The sequence below is a fragment of the Phoca vitulina genome, unplaced genomic scaffold, assembly GCF_004348235.1.
Source record: "Phoca vitulina isolate PV1807 unplaced genomic scaffold, GSC_HSeal_1.0 scaffold9, whole genome shotgun sequence".
In the NCBI taxonomy this organism is placed as follows: domain Eukaryota; kingdom Metazoa; phylum Chordata; class Mammalia; order Carnivora; family Phocidae; genus Phoca; species Phoca vitulina.
In genome coordinates, this window is record NW_022589712.1 from 26,456,508 (window position 1) to 26,475,422 (window position 18,915).

Consider the following 18,915-nt stretch of genomic DNA (forward strand, 5'->3'; position numbering starts at 1 on the left):
TCTCTGAATGGCTTGTCACATCCCTTTGTTTCATGACTTCAGAGCATGTGCCAGTCTCATAAACAATGAACTTATTTACTTATTTATAATCTTCCTGTTAGACTATAACATTCATTAGACACCCGAAAGACCCCCAAGGCTTTCTCATATGGTGCTTTCTTACTTTGAGTTTTTGCTACCTCACACAGCTACCCTTTCTTGAATTTTTTTCCCCCACCATGATTTCTGGCTGGTGGGTGGGAGGTTATGAGAGACTGGTGGAGATGGTGGTCTGCAGAGATGGAAGACGGCTTGTCCATCTGGGCTCCTGGGTTTTTAAGTATTTACAATAAAGACTGACAACTGGCAATACTTTACAATATGAAAATAATGGCAAATATCTGTCTAAACTGGTTAATTATTAATGTTACTTATAAGACTGGTGGTCGGCTTTCTGCCTTCCATTACTCCGTACGTTCATATAAGGTGCACAAGAGTGGATCTGGAAAGATGCTTCCAAAAACCAAACCAGTTTTCTGTGAGCAAGAGATGCTTTCGGGCAGAAAGGGCTGGGGCAGTGGGACCAATACCAATGGGGACGTCTTCATGAAGGGCATTGAGTTGGTGGTAGTTGGTAATCAAGGTTCTCTGGGGAACAGAGGATCGACTCCCTCTGCCACAGGGAAGCCAGTGAATACAGAATGAGGCCTCCCAGCAACAGTCTGAAGGAAGGTGAGGATCTCTGCACTCAGACAATTCTGATAGAGTTCAAAAGATCTTTGACAAAAGACTCTCCACACCTAATGTCTGGCCACCAATATCCAAAGACTCACTGAGCTATTTGCAAAAACTAAGAACAACAAAAAATAATGAAGGGGAAGCTAGCTCCTTAAGCTGAGGTAGAGTTTCTTGTGTTGGAAACACAGCAGGTTTTAAATATAGTGAGGACAGTGCTCATGGGCCCCTATGACTCACACGGTCTCTATAAAGAGCACAGTGTCCAGCAAGGATGATTCAGTAGACAGAAATGACTTACCGAAAACAAGCAGTTGAGAAATGGTTGATGTGCCCAATGCCTAGCAAGCATTAATTCACTGGATTAAAACAAAGATTGGGTGTAGGAAATTTATCTGACTTCCATTGCATCATGAGAGGGCAGAAAGTTCAGGTTCATATTCTGAGCACATTGACCTCAAGGAAAACAGGAGCAACTAAACCCTGAGGGCGACTCCATTAAAAATAGATCCCTCACAGAGTCATTAAAGCTTACTGACTACATCATCACTGAACAGCAGAAACTTGAGTGATCTGCAGCATTTCGCAATCCAGCTTGCTGGACCGGCCTCCATCAATGAGCTACGAAGATAGGGAAAACAGGCACAAAGTCTTCCATGAAATGGGAAAAATCATTCCAAAGACTAAGAAAAATCCCAATCATTAAAAAAAACAATCAAATAGGTACTGTTACAAGAAGCAACCCCTCAATTTAAAATATGTATGGAAACTTTGGGGCACCTGGGTGGCTCAGTTGTTAATGGCGTCTGACTTCGACTCAGGTCATATTCTCAGGGTCCTGGGATCAAGCCCATGTTGGGCTCTGCCCTCAGTGGGGAATCTGTTTCTCCCTCCCTCTCTACCCCACCCCCAACTTGCGTGCCACTCTCTCTGAAATAAATAAATAAAATCCCTAAAAAGTAAAATAAAATAGGTATAGAAACCTTGGATAAAAAAAAGATGGTACCAGAAAGGAGAAAGTGAAGCTGATTTACTGTAAGAACTGGGCACAAGTGATAAGAGTCTGGAAAACATGGTCACATCAGGAACAGAGGGGGACAGATGTGGACAGATAATGATGAGGAGCATAAGGTCACAGGTGTGCTCTTCTGGATTGGCCCTCTCCCAAGAGCTTCTCATGGCCGTGACTGGGGTTTCTCCATCAGGCAGACCCGGCCCTGGGACCATATCATGACAGAGCAGGTGCTGTGATGTCAGAGCTAAAACCCTACTGTTTCAGTCACATGACCGTGGCATGTGATTCAGCGCCTAATTGCTGTGTGACATCATCCTCTATCCCCTTATCTGTAGAATTCCCATCCCACCTCGCAAGGATATTTAGAGGAATGAGTACCCTAAATGACGGCTTAAAACAATAGTGTACATTGGTGCATATCCAGGGCTGTCTTCTCACAAAGGCTAAACAAGTCTCCATTTGATGTAACCCATGTGGCCATTCTAACATAAATAATTAGGTACATTTTAAGTTAAAAAAAAAAATCAATCAGATTACCCACGTTCAAAAGCATAAATCTGTTGGGATCTGTAGTCTACTACTTATCACTGCCCCGGATTCCTACTGCTCAAAGTCCTCATCATTCCAATGCGTCTCTACTTTCTCCCTCCTTGACGGTCTCCCTTTCAAGCTTCACATCAGTTCAAGGCATGACTCACTCAGAGTCTAATGGCTGTGGAGTCACAGATAGAAGAAGCAAGCACAATCTCGGACATCGAGAAAGCTCATCTCCTGGAGAAACTGGGCGTACTGCATTTGAGGGCTACGGCAGTAAATGCCATTGCAGTTGCGGGGGACAGAACAATTCTGAAGGCTAGAAGACATTGTAACTTGGAGAAGAGAGACTTCGCAGATGAGATGACATATGGGCAAAGTGCTGATGCAGGAGAGGACAGGGAGGGAAAGGCGTACTAAGCACAGGAAATGTCACACGCGAAGGTAGAGGCTGGAGATGGTGCTAGAGAGGTAGACTGGAACCTTGCCGCACATCAGTTGAACTGCCCAATGTTAAGTGTTTTGCACGCATTGCTTTAGGCTGGTTAGGCCAATAAATCACAGCTAAAGAGGTGCCAGGGCAAACTGTAAATCAGATTGATAAAAGCAGACACTTCAGATGTAGAGGAAGTTAAAGACAGATCCTAGTCATTCCAGTGACAATGAATTGACTGGGGTGCATTTGGCGAAGGGATGCAGGGAATTCCCACACTAGGCAACAGTCACCCATATGGGAAACCTTGTATCATCCCACCGCTGTTCTCCCCACCTACTTGCTACCACTCTAGTGGATCGCACTGATGTCTCTCCTATCTCCCCCATTCCCATATTTTTTTTTTACAAAGCTTTATATTTAGATATTAATATAGGAACATATTTCAGAGAACAGTGATATACTTTGTTCAAAATGCATAATATATTACTATTACAGATGTGACCATCAGAATGGGCAGGAAGTGCAAACAGCTTATTCTATAGCATTTCTTTGGAGCAGTTTAGACATATCACTTAAACCTGTGTGCCCTCTCTATGCCTCATTAGATTTATAAGCTTCTTAGGAGTAAAGTCTGACTTTTTGATGCCCACCATGTTTAAGGCACCTTGCCAGGCCCCAGGAGGTGTGGCATCCTGGCCCATGCTCACCCCCTCCGATGCACTGTCCACATGAGTGATGACCCTCACAGAGTTTCAATGAGACTGTGCACCTTCGTGCCTGGTCATTATTGTAAAATGTGTAGACAACGTGTTAAGACAGCCCAGTCATACAGAAGAAAATTATCCTGGGAATCTGAGCGCCAGAATCAGGTTGGTATGATTGGCTAAAGGCAGATTTTGCAACCACATAAGGTAAGAATCCTAGAGTTTCTGATGACTTGGTTAGGGTGACCAGAATTTTGTAAGCCTCCTTTCGGGATGTCCAGCCACCTGCCAGGACCTCACTCTGGACAGGGAGAAAATCATTGCTACTAACCAGAGGGCACCTCCCATGAGACTTACAGAACAGTTCTCCTTCCTGAGATCTCCCGCTCCGCTCTGCTGAGAACCTACCTTTTGCACTCAACATAGTAAATGGTAACTTGCCTCAGATTTAGGATTCAAAGATCTCATTTCTGCCAAGGTTCCAAATGAGTCCTCCCCAGGACCATGTCTGCAATTACTGGAATGAAGAAGTGATTCCTGACCTTCATAGATAGCAACTGCATGTCTGCTTTATGTCTAACCATGTGCTTTGTTCCTCAGGCTCCCGGTCATGTATTCAACAAATATTTATGGGTGTGTCACTAGGGATCTGATCTAATGTTGGTGTTGGGCATATAGTACTGAATCAAAAAGACAGCCTGATCTGGGATCTTGCGGGGTTAACACCTGATGTTGAAGACCATCATAAAATAACAGGTTGCAATAAATTGTGATGGGTACCGTGACTGGGAAAATACACTGTACTCTGGGCAAGGCTCTCAGGGTCTAACTCAGAGCATACTAGCTGTAATGCTGCTTTCATCTTTTCATGGATCTTTAAATTTAACACGTTGTAACACATACCATTAATAAATTAATCCTAGGGAAGAAGACACGGGTTCCATCAAGAAGTGAGCTGATTTGGGGGAGTCAAGGCACATTGAGGACACAGGGGCATATTGAATGAATAAGGAATTCTTCTTTTCCTTTTTCTTCAACTATAAAATTATCTTAATTTTCATATGAGTGCATCTTGAAGTGACTGTAGTTTCATTTTTCCAAATACCAGATGTTATTTATAAATCAAACCAAACAAAATCCACCAGAGCTCAAAAAAGTAACTAAAACCTTGAGTACACCCCACAGAAGGCCTTACCTTTCCTGGTGCATGAAGAGGAGCAGACTCTCTTCAAATTCTTAATGCCAAGCACATTTTCAACCCCGGCTCTGGTTCTGGCTGAAAATCTAACTTTGTTCCTTAATGCACATTTCCTTCTGGCCTTTCCTATATCTTGGCATGAAACTTCATCAAATTAAAAATGATTGCATAATTCCTTCTCTTTAGAAACATTCCAATTCTTTTTTTACTCTGTCAAATATGGCAAAAGCAAGGATGGAAACTTCAGTGTTGAGCATGGGAATTCTGAGCCACAGAATGCCTTTCCATTCAGTGCAGGGCGTGCCCCACCTCTGCCCATGCAGCCTCACGGGGTGTGCACTGCTGACAGTACACCTTGGCCATGAACTAGAAACGGACTCCCTCAGGGTCCACACATGAGCAACAAAGCAGACTCCATCTTCTGGAGACAGGCAGAATGGTGGAATGTGGATCTTCAGAGTGGGGATGGGGGCAGTCACAAAGTACATACAGAACGTCAGGGCACATTTTCTTATCTAAATTTAAAATGTGGATGACCAAAATAAACATTTTTTTTCCTTATTTTGATCAAAGTTTCTCAACCTCAATACTATGGACATTTTGGATCAAATCATTCTTTTTTGGGGGGTGGGTAGGGATTGTCCTGTGCATTGTAAGATGTTTAGCAGCATCCCTGGCCTCTCCCCTCCAGATAACGGTGGCAGTCCCAGTTGTGACAAGCAAAAATGTCTCCAGACATTGCCAAATGTTCTCTGGGGGACAAACTAGTCCCCAGTTGAGAACCACGGTTTTAGATGACTTATACCCCACCCACCCTGTGAATATAGCGGAGAACCCCTACAACATTACTCTGCTTCCAAAAGTCTCAGAGCTAGAATCCAAGACTTTCAGAAGGCATCTGGGATGACCCACTGATCCTTCACTATGCTTCAGAGATCCCGGACTGAAGGTAACAAGAGGTAGTTGAGCTACAACCCCAATCTTTATTTTGATTCAAAGAAAATAAGCGAAATTATTGTATCGCATGAAGCCCCTACCCCTTAGGACTTAAATTGACTTATCTTAGGCTGAGGTGACAGAAAATTTGAGAAATCACTTTTTGGTTCAACTTGCCCACATTCTGGCAAATGGCTATTCTGAGATATTTTTTCAGTCCATAGAATATTTTGCTAGTGTTCCTGAGTACCCAGTTTGGAAAACATTTCTAATTATTCACTGGCATATGGTCATGTCTTTTCTGGCCTTGATTTGTTACCACTAGTAGTAAGTCTGATAGTCATTCATATTTACCAATATGCCCTTAGCACCTAAGTCTAGGAAATACTGTACCAGTGATAGCTGTAAAAAATTTCTTTTTGTGAATATTAGATTATAATGAACTTGGCTAATTCACTTGAACAAATAAATAAACCATTCTTATTCTTCACTCCAAACTCTCTCCCTTGGCAAGTTCTCGTAACTCTTCCCTCTAACTAGAGCCTCACAAATTTATCATTGGAGCCAACATTTCCTCCAAGTTTCCATCCCTAATTTCAGCTTCTCAACATCACCAATGAATATATGCAATTCCATGGAAATCATGTCAACCGCATCAAGTCTCTAATATGGTAAACAACCAACACTTCCCCCACCTCTCAAATTCCTAATTATACAACCATTAAAATGATACTTGAAGGAATAAATATAGCCATGTGGGAAATATTTATAATCTAAAGTGAAAATAAATAAAATCCTATATACACAATGAATATAACTGTGAACATATAAATAGATATGATTAGAAACAAATATACAAAAATCAGTCATGCTTATGGGATTTACAGTGAACTTTCTTCCATTTTGGAAAGCCTCTAGTGCTAAACTACTTGTGTTTCTTTAAATTATCCTTTAAAAATATTATAATTCTTTCATATCTGACAATGTGAACTCACTATCTTTCTCTTAAATTGGCCCCTTAAAATCCACCATTCAGTCAGAAACTCTGGCTCCTCGTCCCATAATCATCTTGGATTTTTCCTTCCCTGCCTACTTACCACCTACTCCACTGCCAGTCACCGTTGCCCCCGCTTCTCTCCCTGCAGATCAGCTCGGTGCAGGGGGGTGCACCTGTCTGCACAGCGTTGCACAGGACCCTTCCTATTACCACCAATATGATTCACGCCCTCAGGACTTCTCGCTTAGGCTCTAACAATTAGCCAGTTCACCGGTGCCTCTGACTCGGTCCTGCTGACTGCAGACCATCCTGCAAAGCACTTCCTTCTTCCCCCCCCCCTTTGACATCTAACCCCCAGCTCTGGAAGTGTCCCTTTCCTGCTTCCTCTGACCAGGCCCTAGAGAATCTCCCTCAACCTCCCCTCCAGCCTCATGGCTCACCCGCCTTCAGTAATCCCAGTGTAAGCCCATGCTTTCCCATCCGCGGGGCTTTTCTTCTCTACCAAGAATGCCCACCCTCCCAATATAATTGTCTGAATTCCATACACCTTTCAAACTCCAACTCAAACAGTATCCTCGAAATGCTGATTTCCCAGCTCACTGTGGTTTCTCCTTCTGAATTTATCCAACTCCACTTCTGCGACAACATAGACAACTACCTTGAATTATGGTAAATGGGTACATCGTTATCTCTTTCCTATTAGATTACGAACACTTGCCTTTGGATGTATTGCTTTTAATCCTACAAAGTTTTATATATTGCTGGTAACAAAAATACATTCACTGAACAAACCAATGAGAATAAGTCTAAAAGAAAACAAATAAAAAAGTTCAATGAATTGTCTTCTTCTACGTTAGTCTGTAACAAATTTATTTGACCTAATCTCACAGCTGACATTTTAAGAAGTAAATTTCATCAGTATGTCCCAGATAATACCTTTACTCCTTCCTTCTCCCTTTCCCTCTCAGACTCTCCTCAGAACGGGCACCTCATCTCAGAGAGTCTCTGCTCATATATACATGAGGCTTTTGATAATTTTATAATCAATGCTTATACACATGACCAACCAAATTCCTCAAGATAGTATTTAAAGGGCTAAAGCCAACTTGATTCTTCATATGTTAAACATTTAATAATTATAAAGTTCTTCTAGAATATCCAAATCATATGAATTCTGCCTAGTAGGATGGAACGGAAATTTGTTGGCATAAATGGTGGAATGTTTTCTGTAGACCATGGAATCATGGCTAATGGTTAGGACCCTAAATTTATCTAGGTGGACAACTGATAAATCAGAATTTACAGAATTCTTCTTTTAAGCTACAATTCAATAGTAAATATGATGAAGCCCTTTTTTAGGAATCAGAAATATATGATGAAGTACACATCCTTCCATTACTACAGAAGAAAATTACCATTATAGGCTGTAAAGAGGGCAGGACTACAGAGCAAGAAAAGAGACAGGAAGAAGAAACTCTTAAAGCAAAGCTATTTCTTATGTTCTGGTTCATAATTTGAACAAGTTTAGAGGTATTCATTTTATTATTATGCTACACATATTCTTTTCTAATAACTGTAACAAAAATGAAAGCTTACACCAACCCCATGCTCTGTATTGTTGTAAGCACTTCTTTCATATTAACTCATTTAAGGCACAACAACTCTAGGAGGTATGCATCATCATTATTCACATTTTACAGATCAGAAAATTGAGACACAGGTAAGTTAAATAACTCTCCCAAGGTCACCAGGCATTCTAGCTCCAGAAGCTGTGCCCTTACCACTCTGCTACCAGATATTTTAAAAAGAAGAAAAAGTAACAAGAAGTTTAAAAACAATAGAGTCTAATGATTGCTTCACAGAACAGTTACCCTATGCCATCTCCTACTCCCATAGACATACTTGGCCACTTAAAGGTTCCTCAGTGAGTTCTATCTACTGCAAGAGATTGCTCTTCTCTCATTAGGTTTCATTATTTTTCAGAAGCCATATAATTCACATTGACCTTGCAGTTAACTTAAACACAAGTCTGAAAAGTTTTCTTCTCCACCTATCTAATATCACACATCCAGAGACCAGATCAATTCCTAGCCTTGTTACAAAGCCTTTCCAGAAAAATATAAATGGTTGAAAAAGTAACCCTGCTACCAACCACTGTGTAAGCCCAGCCCAGTAACTGGACCATTACAGCTTTAATTTACTTATAAAAAGAAGGATCTAATAATATATGAGGTTATTTCCATTCTAAAGTGTAAATCTGCGTTAATTCTTCTCATCTGTGAACTCACATAGATTATTATGTATCATCACAACTTTAGTTCCTTTTGCTTGTTGCTTACCCTGGTGGTCCACTGAAACTTCTTCTCTCCATCAGTCAATAACTAAATCAACAAGCAATTAGTAAGCCATGTGCCAAATGCTCTGGTTGGCACTAAAGGGAAAAAAACAATACTAAAACATGTAATTAGTTTTCACTAACTAGTGAAATTTTCCAGTCATGCCTGGACCAATAGTTAAGGATTAACCATTTGGAGAGATTATAATGTGCACTTCCCCGAAAGGGTCCACTGCAGGTAGTCCCCTGGGCCTTAGCTAAAGTCCCAACTCTCTGAACCGAAGGCCACCCTCTGCCCCCGACAGAAGAAAGGTAGTGGAGGGGATGATGGTCAGCTGCCTCTTGCTGGGGGAAAATACACCAGACTGTGATGCCCATGTGACAAGTGATTGTGGAAGACTGCCAGTTATTGTTCAACATTATACCCTTTGTTTTCAAGAACGGAACTCTGGGCACATGGCTGCCCAAATAAAGACTATACTTCCCAGCCTTCCTTACAATGGAAAGTTGCCATACAGCTGAATTCTGGCCAATGGGATGTAAGCAGAAGTGTCCCCTCACCAGGTGGCTGGAATATGGCACCATCATGGACCACAAGGTGGAGAAACAAAATTCCAGAAACAAGGATTTCAGATCCCATAGTCCAGCCAATACTGACCTAAGTCTATGAAAAATGAAAATTAACTTCTGTCTTGTTTCAACTGAAATGAATTCTAATATAAAAATCTTTTCTTCCCTTTCTCCAGCCTTATCCTCTTGTCTGATTCTTATGCTTTAGATATTATTTATTTATCTTAATTTAAATTCAATTAGCCAACATGTAGTACATCATTAGTTTTAGATGTAGTGTTCAATAATTTATTAGTTGCTTATACCACCCAATGCTCATCACATCACCTTAGATGTTATTTAGAACATCCAAAGTAAACAGTGAAGACCTCTCCATTTATACTTGCTTAATAAAAATTATGAGGAAAATTTGTAAAACACTTAGCAGAATTGTTCTCAAATGTATTCAAATGGCACGGCACTTGGAAATCGTGACGTTTAAAAAAATAGATAATGTGAAAATATCTTCATCTCAAAAATAATGCATACTATTTAAAGGAAAATTGCATTTCTAGGTTTTTGATATTTGCTCCTTACTTCTTCATATATTTTTATTGTCTCTCTAAGGCAGTCATAGCAAAGGGTTAAGAAACATGGGAGAAAAACTTAGTAAGAATTTTATCAATGTGTATACAAAGTAGGAAAAGATGATCATCATTCAGTCTTAGCAGCAGGAAAATGGGTGGTTTAAGAACCATTTACTTAGCAGATCCACACATTTTAGGCACTTCTCTTCATTAATTACAGAAATAATGTTTGCAAACAAGTCAGATCAATCTCTAACAAGGATACATTAAAATTAAATATTTTTCATCAAACACTGGATTTTTCCTTAATACTAGAGACTGCTGCAGATCTTCTAAAGTGTCTCAGTAGCTTTAGACTAAGAAGGGATTTCTCCTTGTTATGAGACGGCAAGGCAATTTAACCATTTCATTCTGAAGCTTCACTAATGATCATTCCTTGCATGAGGCACTCTGGAAGACCAAATGCCCAGAGTTATGAGCATCAAAACTAACCATCTGGATAAATAGCCAATATGAGACTCCTCCATTAAGACATGACTGGGGGGGATTTAGAAACAGTCCTTACATCTGGCCTGTTTCTTTCTCCCAGACCAAGGCACTGACTGCATTGTTCGTACATAATTTAAAAGCACTCTCTCCTTTTCACTGTAAGACCAGAGTTCTAACTGGCCACCCCAAAGCTTTGGTCTATCAGCTCTATAGCCATCAGCTCTTTTTCCATAGGTCACTCATCTTTGTATTTTCTGTAGGTGTTTGCTTGGCTTTTGTTGTAAAATATAAAAATACCTCAACATTAAATGACATTCTCTTTCCCTTCCCCCAACCTGATCTCAATCTCGATCCTTCTCTCTCTCTCTCTCACTGTCTCTCTCTCTCACACACACACACACACACACAGAGCCATTAGCTAATTTGGTGGGAAAGAGACATTGATTCTTCCTTCAAATTTGAATCTAGGTCTTGAAACTAGTGAGAAAACGCACGGTCACGGAAGATGCCAAAAACACACAGGATTCTGAGCCACTTTTAGCTTTGCCCCTTATCAGCCTGTGACTTAACTTTTCTATTCAATTATCTTTTGAATAGCGATAGTAATGACTACCACCCACGTGCCTTTTAGAAGAGACTCAGAAGGCAAGCAGTCTAACCGCTGTTTAAGAGCATATGTTTGGCCTCCAGCTGAATTACAATTCAAATATTGGCCCTGCCGTTTTACTAGATGTATGATCTGAGTATGAATGTAAAGTACTTACTAGAGCATCTGGTGCATGATAAATATTAAATTATTAGCCCCTGTCATTTCTCCTTTAAAAATTGTAAAGTATCCCACCAATATAATTTCTATTACCAAAAAATGCCCACAAAGTAAAACATCCAATAACAGAACATTCATCAAATGCTTTCTCGGTATCCAGTATCACATCCTTCCTTATCCACAAAGCCTGCTGCCCTCCTCAGATAGGATGCTCACATCTCCGACACACTTATGGAGGCAGAAGGCCAGCCACAATTCCCTTCAGTTTTAAAGACTCAGCCAGCTGTATCAGCTAATAACCTCTCTAAAGGTCATCTATCAGGAAGGAGGAGAAAAAAAAAGTCCTAATTGCTCTAGTCAGAGATGTCATTAGTTATGTACCCGGCTCCTATGGAGTCTGCATGGCATTTACAGAAATGGCATCCACCATGGGAAAATGTTACCAAAGCAGACAAGTGTTTAACCTAAATATTAAGTAGCTCCCTGCTGTCTACTAATCCATTACTAAGATAATCTATCTTTAGAGGAAGCTTCTTTCTGATTCTACAGTCCTGATACTTGATTCGCTCAAGCTATAAAATTTTTATTTGGATTCCATGGCCATTCCCATAAATCAAAATTACTTTTTCTCCCCCTCCTGTGAAATAGTAAAATCATGTAGAACAGATCTTAGACTAAGTGATCTAACCTCATTCCTATTTAATTTGTCAGGAGCGAGCATCATTGATTTTTTTTTTTTTTTTCTTTAACCCTCCAGTTGAAAGTCCAGGGCCTTCTTTCGAAATGAGAACACTACCTTCGGAATCTTGAGTTTCATTATTAGTTAGTTTGTTTAATCTTACAGAAAGCTCTAAAAGAGGAAACCATATTATTTTCTCTCCAGGAATTTAATACAACCACTACATACTCTTAAGAGTGTGACAGTGTTCAATTTCTCGTGTTTATAATCACTACCAGATAGCAATATGTGAGTAAGATGCATGGCATAGCTTCTTAAAAAATAGCACCTGGGGTTTGTCATAAAAATGTGCTATGCTGTGGTTGAACAGACATAAATAAAAACTAAAGGTCTTATATTGCATGGTGAGGCTTTATCGCTCCTGAATACCGTACAGATATTTGAAAATGCTTACCATATCTCACTTTAAAAGATTTTCTAGTACCTACAAAATATTTATATAAAATGGATTTTTACAGGACATGCCTAGTTTAGATCATTTATCATGAGGATGAGTTACATAGAAGCATCGAGAATAAATATACCCTTCATTCGTAATGGGAATCTAGCCTTTCCTTGAGGGCTCATCCAATTCTCTTTTTGTTAAATATCATTTTGGGAGAACAAGTGGCAAAAACATCTTAGTATGGTAATGATATCAGCAAAACAAGGATGTATTTGGGAGTTTTTAGTTGGCCCATTATAAGTATTACAGCATCCAAGAGAAAAGGGCACACGCTTCTGAAGGTGACTAAAGTTACCACAGAAATTCTTCCTGCATAGAGAAATGGTATAAACATTATTATTATTTCCAAGCCAGAAATTCTCTAATTTGGATATGTCTTTATACCCAAATAATCTAAATGTCAGAAATAAGAAATGATCATGGAGCCCTCCCCTGTGGGCTCTCACAGTTGGACCACCAGCTCTGAAGTTCCCTTGATGCTAATAATAATAATATCACTCTAAGGTATAGTTAGTTATCCCGTCATTCATCTTTTAGCTGCTTGGCTAAAAATGTTTGTCTAAAATAAAAGTATACTATAAAAGAAATTAGTTGAAGGCTAGGTTTGTTGTGAACTGAAATATTTTTTCCCAATCCCAATGTTTAAATGGTTAAAAATAACAGCATAGGGCAAAGGCCCTTCTCTTTTTAAGCATTTTGGAAATCTAATTTTAAAGAATGGCAGGCCAAATTACTGTTTTCTTTTTTTCTGACAATGCCTGATTTCTTCCCAGACATTAATGACGAATACCAATGGCCTATCACAGGGTCATCAGAAAGTCCATTAAGATAGGCTTTCCAGGATTTCCAGTAGAGTTAACATGTGTCGACCCCTGTCCTGCGCAAGGCTGGCAGAAGGCACCGCTGGGCTCGAACTAGGAAGCCCGCTTAAGTCTTCAAAACAGGTGTTAACTGTTGACATAACCATTAAACATCCTGCTTCTCCGGGACTTTTAGAAGAATAGGTACTTTCTCCTTTTAATTTTTTTTTTTGAAAGTTCAACTATATAGGTTTTACTGTTGTAATTTGTTTTTTTTTTTACTGTTAAGTAGCAATTCACTCAACAAATTATTTTTTTTTTCAATCCCCATCAAAATACCACCAACTTTTTTCAAAGAAATGGAACAAATAATCCTAAAATTTGTATGGAACCAGAAAAGACCCCAAATAGCCAGAGGAATGTTGAAAAAGAAAAGCAAAGCTGGCGGCATCACAATTCCGGACTTCAAGCTCTATTACTGTCATCCCCTTTTGATTTTTAATACAAATTCCTGTATTCCACAAAAAGGTATATTCCTGGGAGAATTTCCAAATAATGTGAGTCTGTGAGGTGTGAGTCTCTGTGTGACACAACAGCTCACCCTCCAGGATATGGAGACGTAGTAATACCAGAACGACTCAACAAACTGGTTTTGGAAGCCACAGAAGTGGTTACGTGGCAGCTGGCCTTGTCTCTCTCTCTCAACGGTGGCACGGAGGAAGTGGAGAAGTAAAATAAGCTCTAGAAGGGATTACTTTTAGGTTCCTCTGAATGCACAGCTGCCAAATGTATGTCAGAGGACAAGGCAAAACTGTGCATTACAGAATTGAAGAGAGTTAAAGACGAATGAGATCTTCAAGATCAGCTGGCTCGGGGACTCTCAATGTTTACTTTAAGAATATTGCTAGGGGCGCCTGGGTGGCTCAGACGGTTAAGCATGTGCTTTCGGCTCAGGTCATGATCCTGGGGTTCTGGGATCGAGCCCCGAGTTGGGCTCCCTCCTCAGCGGGGAGTCTGCTTCTCCCTCTGCCTCTGCCCTTCCCCCCACTCATGCTCTTTCTCACTTTCTCAAATAAAGAATCTTTCAAAAAAATACAGAATATTCCTAGATGCACCCACTGAGAGTATGACTCAGCAGCAGCAGGTAAGAAGTAGTAGGCATATGTTAACACTTCCAAAGCACTTGCCTTATGCCAGATACCATGCTAAATTCTTTACAAATACCACTTATTTAATCCTTGCAACAATCCTGTTGGGTAGGTGCTACTATTTCCCCATTTTACAGATGAGGAGACCAAGGCACAGAGTGGTTAAGGAATCTGCCTGAGGCCATCCAACTAGAAAGTGAATCAGCTGGCTTCAGAGTCTCAGCTCGTCGTCGTCACTGCACTGAAATTACCCACCAACTATGGGCTATGGTGAGGCCCAGGGCATTAAGAAAACGTCATGACTGAAATCAGCTTTTCTGAATGGAGAAACCGAAACCCAGAGGAATGAAGTCCCTTATCCAAGACAAAAATCCTTCGGTGCATTTCCAGGAAGAAATCAACCATTATAGGACACCAACTGTTCTTAAATAGTTCTCTATACTTATTCCTCCAGGAAGAAAATGACTAGATGGCATTATTAAAAGCCAGCCCAGTGGTTCCAGCTGGGTTGCTCTGCTGTTCTGGGGCAGAGATTTCCATCCTCTTGGCTCAACTCACTGTTCATTCACAGGATAGGACACATTCCAGAGTCGGCATAAAGGGCTCCCAATCATGGTGATCCTCAAAGGGAGAACAAAGGGAAAGGGGAGGGAGAGATGCCATCCCCCAAAGTGGTAACTGAAATGTGGGAGATAAGGTTCCCATAATTTGAGGATAGACAAGAAAGATGTGATTCTGATGTGGTTCCCAAGGATGGTCTTCCTGACCCTAAACTGACTATTTCTAAAGCCTTAGTATATGTGAAAACATTAGGTCATTGCTTTGTTTTAACATAAACAGGCAGCAGAATGACCATATCTACCCTAAGCTGGACCTACTCATGTACATTCTCTCAAAGTGTGATAAATACATTACCTAACAACATTGGATATGCAGGATCAGGCCAAAAATCATACAGATTTACTGAAATTCTCTTTTTACTTAGTTGTCATTTCTATTCAACAATCCAGGTAATCCTGGGAGACCATACGCAAGAATAACCATGCATTCCAAATGAAGGGGGAGCTAGCAGGACCACGATGCAGAGGCACTTCCAAGATAACAAGGAGGGGCTGGGAGTGGGGGTGGGGGTGGGGGTCAGTCTGCTCCTGTCTCAGTGACGCAAACTGGCAGCCACGTCAAACCAACCTTCATCACTTCCACCTGCAGGTCTTCATTGAGGGAAGGCGTCACTTTCACAGCGTTCAGGATCTGATTGAGCAGCTGCTTCTCATCAGAGTCTGTTTCCATGGATACAAACCTCTCTTCTGACAGAAGCTTCTGTAAAAAGGCACAAGGCAATGATCACAGATAGGCTTTCCCCTGCTGCCTTAGTCTGTTGTACCTTAGTACGTACTGATGATAATTTTTCATACTCAGGAGCCATGGAGGTGGAGGCCATTCGGAAAGAACTCATGTTATGTGGCAACAAACAAGGAAAAATGCATCAAACCTTTTGCAAACAGTGTGGGCAAAGACTTTTTGCTGCTATTAGATAATTCATTCTAAATAACATGGCGACCATACAGGTTGTGTGGTGGCGGGGGATGGGGGATGACTGTGCTCAGGGGAATCTAGCACATTACCAAAGCCACATTCCCACATGCCCTCTCCGAACGTAGCTTTGTCACAGGAAAGGAGAAGGTCTTGTAGACAACAAGTTCATTTTTCAGATATTTACCTTTTTACTTCCTAACATGAACTGTCATTTACCCAAGAAGTATTCATGAACTCATAAGTCTTAATGCACTTTTCATTAGAAAATGAACCCCACAAAAACCAGAATGAGAAGATGTTCACTTTCATGAGGTCTCTCAGGAGATATTACACCTCACAGTTCTTTTCTGTGAGGAGACAACTCTCATTTTTCATAAAGTTCTGTCTTAGATTGTACCAAAACCCTCCCTAGAACTCCTACTCCTTCATCTTTTCCTGGAGCCACAAGGACTAAGCTAAAATATCAGAAGTCAGCTGTGAAGTCCACCTAAGTCTTTTCTTCTCCTTGGGCATCTTCAAATGTTCCTGGTGTGAGATGGCTTCACAGATCCTCTCCTGCTTAAAATGTGGCCTCCAGAGTGAATGTCACACTTTAAGGGGTGGTCTGACATTAAAGAATAATGCAACCAAGAGCGCTCCCTAAGGTACACTCTGAACTTTGGGTGATTAAGATAGGTCATTGTAGGTTGATCCTTGGTAAAAAATGTACCATTCTGGTGAGTGCTAATGGGGGAGGCTAGGCATGGGTGGGTGTAGGGGGCATACGGGAAATTTCCGTACCTTCTTCTCAATTTTATTGTAAATCTAAAACTGCTCTTAAAAAAAAAAGTCTTAAAAATGTTTAAGATGGCAGAAGGGAAAGACAAAAAGAAATGGGGTCTTTGGTGGTACCACTGAGCTGTCACACCAAACCTAGAACTGCCTGCCTCTAGAATTCTAGTTATGTGAGATAATTAAATGTGTTTATTGCCTAAAACCAAAAGCCAAAAAACAGCAATGCATAACTTTAATTATATTCTCAGATCAAATGAGCTTAGTTGTAAGTCACAGTACATTCTACGCTGACTCACCCTGAAATCCCTAATTCTCATTCACAAGGGCTGCAATTAAGCTATTCTTCCCATCCTGTCCATTTTTGAGACCTTCATGTAAGATTTTATATTTATCCCTGTTAAATCTGTCCTCGTCCCCTTCAGCATAGAGTTGCAGCCGTGAAGAAATTTTGGAATTCTGAACTCTCTACAAAGAGAGTGTAAGGACTCCCTCTCTTAGTGGAATGTCACTGCAGATCCAGAAAAGAAGTATTTCAAACCTTCTTAGGACTCCCTGACATTTTGTCCACATTCTCTCAAAAGAGATTTTTTTTCACAATCACGCAGTGCGTGCTGGGCACCCTAGAGTTAAGTTTATATACAAACTTGTTTTGACTTGAAGTGGTTAGGACCGGAAAGCCCTACAATAATGCGAAAGTTCAGAGGAAGTAACAGGGTGGTCAGAGGAAGACTCACGGTCCACCAAGTCACTGGACTTAACACGATAAAGCAAGCCATTGAAAGCATGGTTCTGTAAGCTTAGAGCGTTTGGGAGTTAAAAATGTAAATGGGGGGCGCCTGGGTGGCTCAGTCAGTTAAACGGCTGACTCTTGATTTCGGCTCAGGTCATGATCTCAGGGCCCTGGGATTAAGTCCTGCATTGGGCTCCATGCTCAGCGGGGAGTCTGCTCAAGATTCTCTTTCTCCCTCTCCCCCCACTCTTGTGCACTCTCTCTCCCTCTCTAAAATAAATAAATAAATCTTAAAAAAAATAAATGGGAAATCTGTACAATACTAGAGAAAAGGGAACATACATAGCAGGTCAAAAAAACTCCCATTCACAGTCACGGTTAGCCCAATCACCTTGGAGAAAGCAAAGAGTTTTTAATAACACTGACAATGTTTAAAAAGGTCTAATGCTAATGCATATTAAAACATACATTATCTAATTTAGATCCACTGGAGAAAGAAGAGCCATAGTCTTCTCACTCTTTCATATGTATGAGAAAGACACTTAAAGGATGAAGTAGTACACGCTAATGTGAAAAGACATCTTACAAATGCCACCAATCCATGGCCATCCTGAATAAACCCCACAGGGTTGTCACTTAGAAACTAAGCCACTTAAAAGTCAATATATTATATAGTCATCACCTTTGCACTGTTGGAATTAGACCTATTCTATATGGTGTAAAATACAAATGAACAAATGCTCAGAGAAGAAAGTGTTCAAGCAATCTCACTTTTCTGATTGGGCCATTTTTTTTTCCCTCCCATTCCTGCTCTGGAAACAAAACACATGAATTCATTCACCCGCCTAGCTGTAAAATAGAAAACAAGACAAAATCTTTCCGGTTTACTATTAATTCTCCTACACAGAACAAAGATGTTGGATGTATACAAGATTTTGATTGGTACAGAACTTGAGGTGTCTCTCTAGGGATCTTTTGCCCTCCTAAACTTGGACATTCCTCCAAATACTTAATTTCTGTGTGAGCTTAGCTGGGAATCAGTGTCAGATGACAAACACTCAACAAGCTAATGCTATGCCCAGAGAAATGCTGGTAAATATAAGAAAATTCTGTTGTCCTCTATGGTTATCACCTAGTTCAATCAAATTGTGGTCCAGGTCTTTAAACAGCTAGTATTTAAAAATGTTAAGTATTTGCTCTTTCAATGCCAAAGTAGCCCGTCAATTTCTGCCACCTGGTTGTGCCCAGTGAGAGCCATACCTGTATTCCTGCCAAGGCATGTTGGGCCAGTTTCACATTCTTGGATTCCAGAGCCAACTGGAGAGGAAGCAAGCATTTCTCCCTGGCAAACACATAAATAAGGACAACATATGAGCTCAGCAAAGCTGACAGTCAAGTGATACAAGCCTTATGCACACCCACTCCCAAATGGTGTGACACACATACATAAAAACTATAACCGGTAATAAAAATGCACATGGAC

The 18,915-nt window shown here is 40.6% G+C and overlaps 1 protein-coding gene across 1 annotated transcript in view; it reads right to left on the reverse strand.

Annotated features, from left to right (window-relative positions):
- The window catches only part of ARFGEF3 (ARFGEF family member 3), a 165,562-nt gene that overhangs the window by 102,259 nt on the left and 44,388 nt on the right, over positions 1–18,915 (reverse strand). Inside the window, exons 3-4 of the mRNA XM_032407797.1 lie at positions 18,693–18,774; positions 15,581–15,712 (exon numbers count right to left, since the gene is read on the reverse strand). Coding sequence (XP_032263688.1) covers positions 15,581–15,712; positions 18,693–18,774 — 214 coding nt within the window. The remainder of the gene's footprint in view (positions 1–15,580; positions 15,713–18,692; positions 18,775–18,915) is intronic.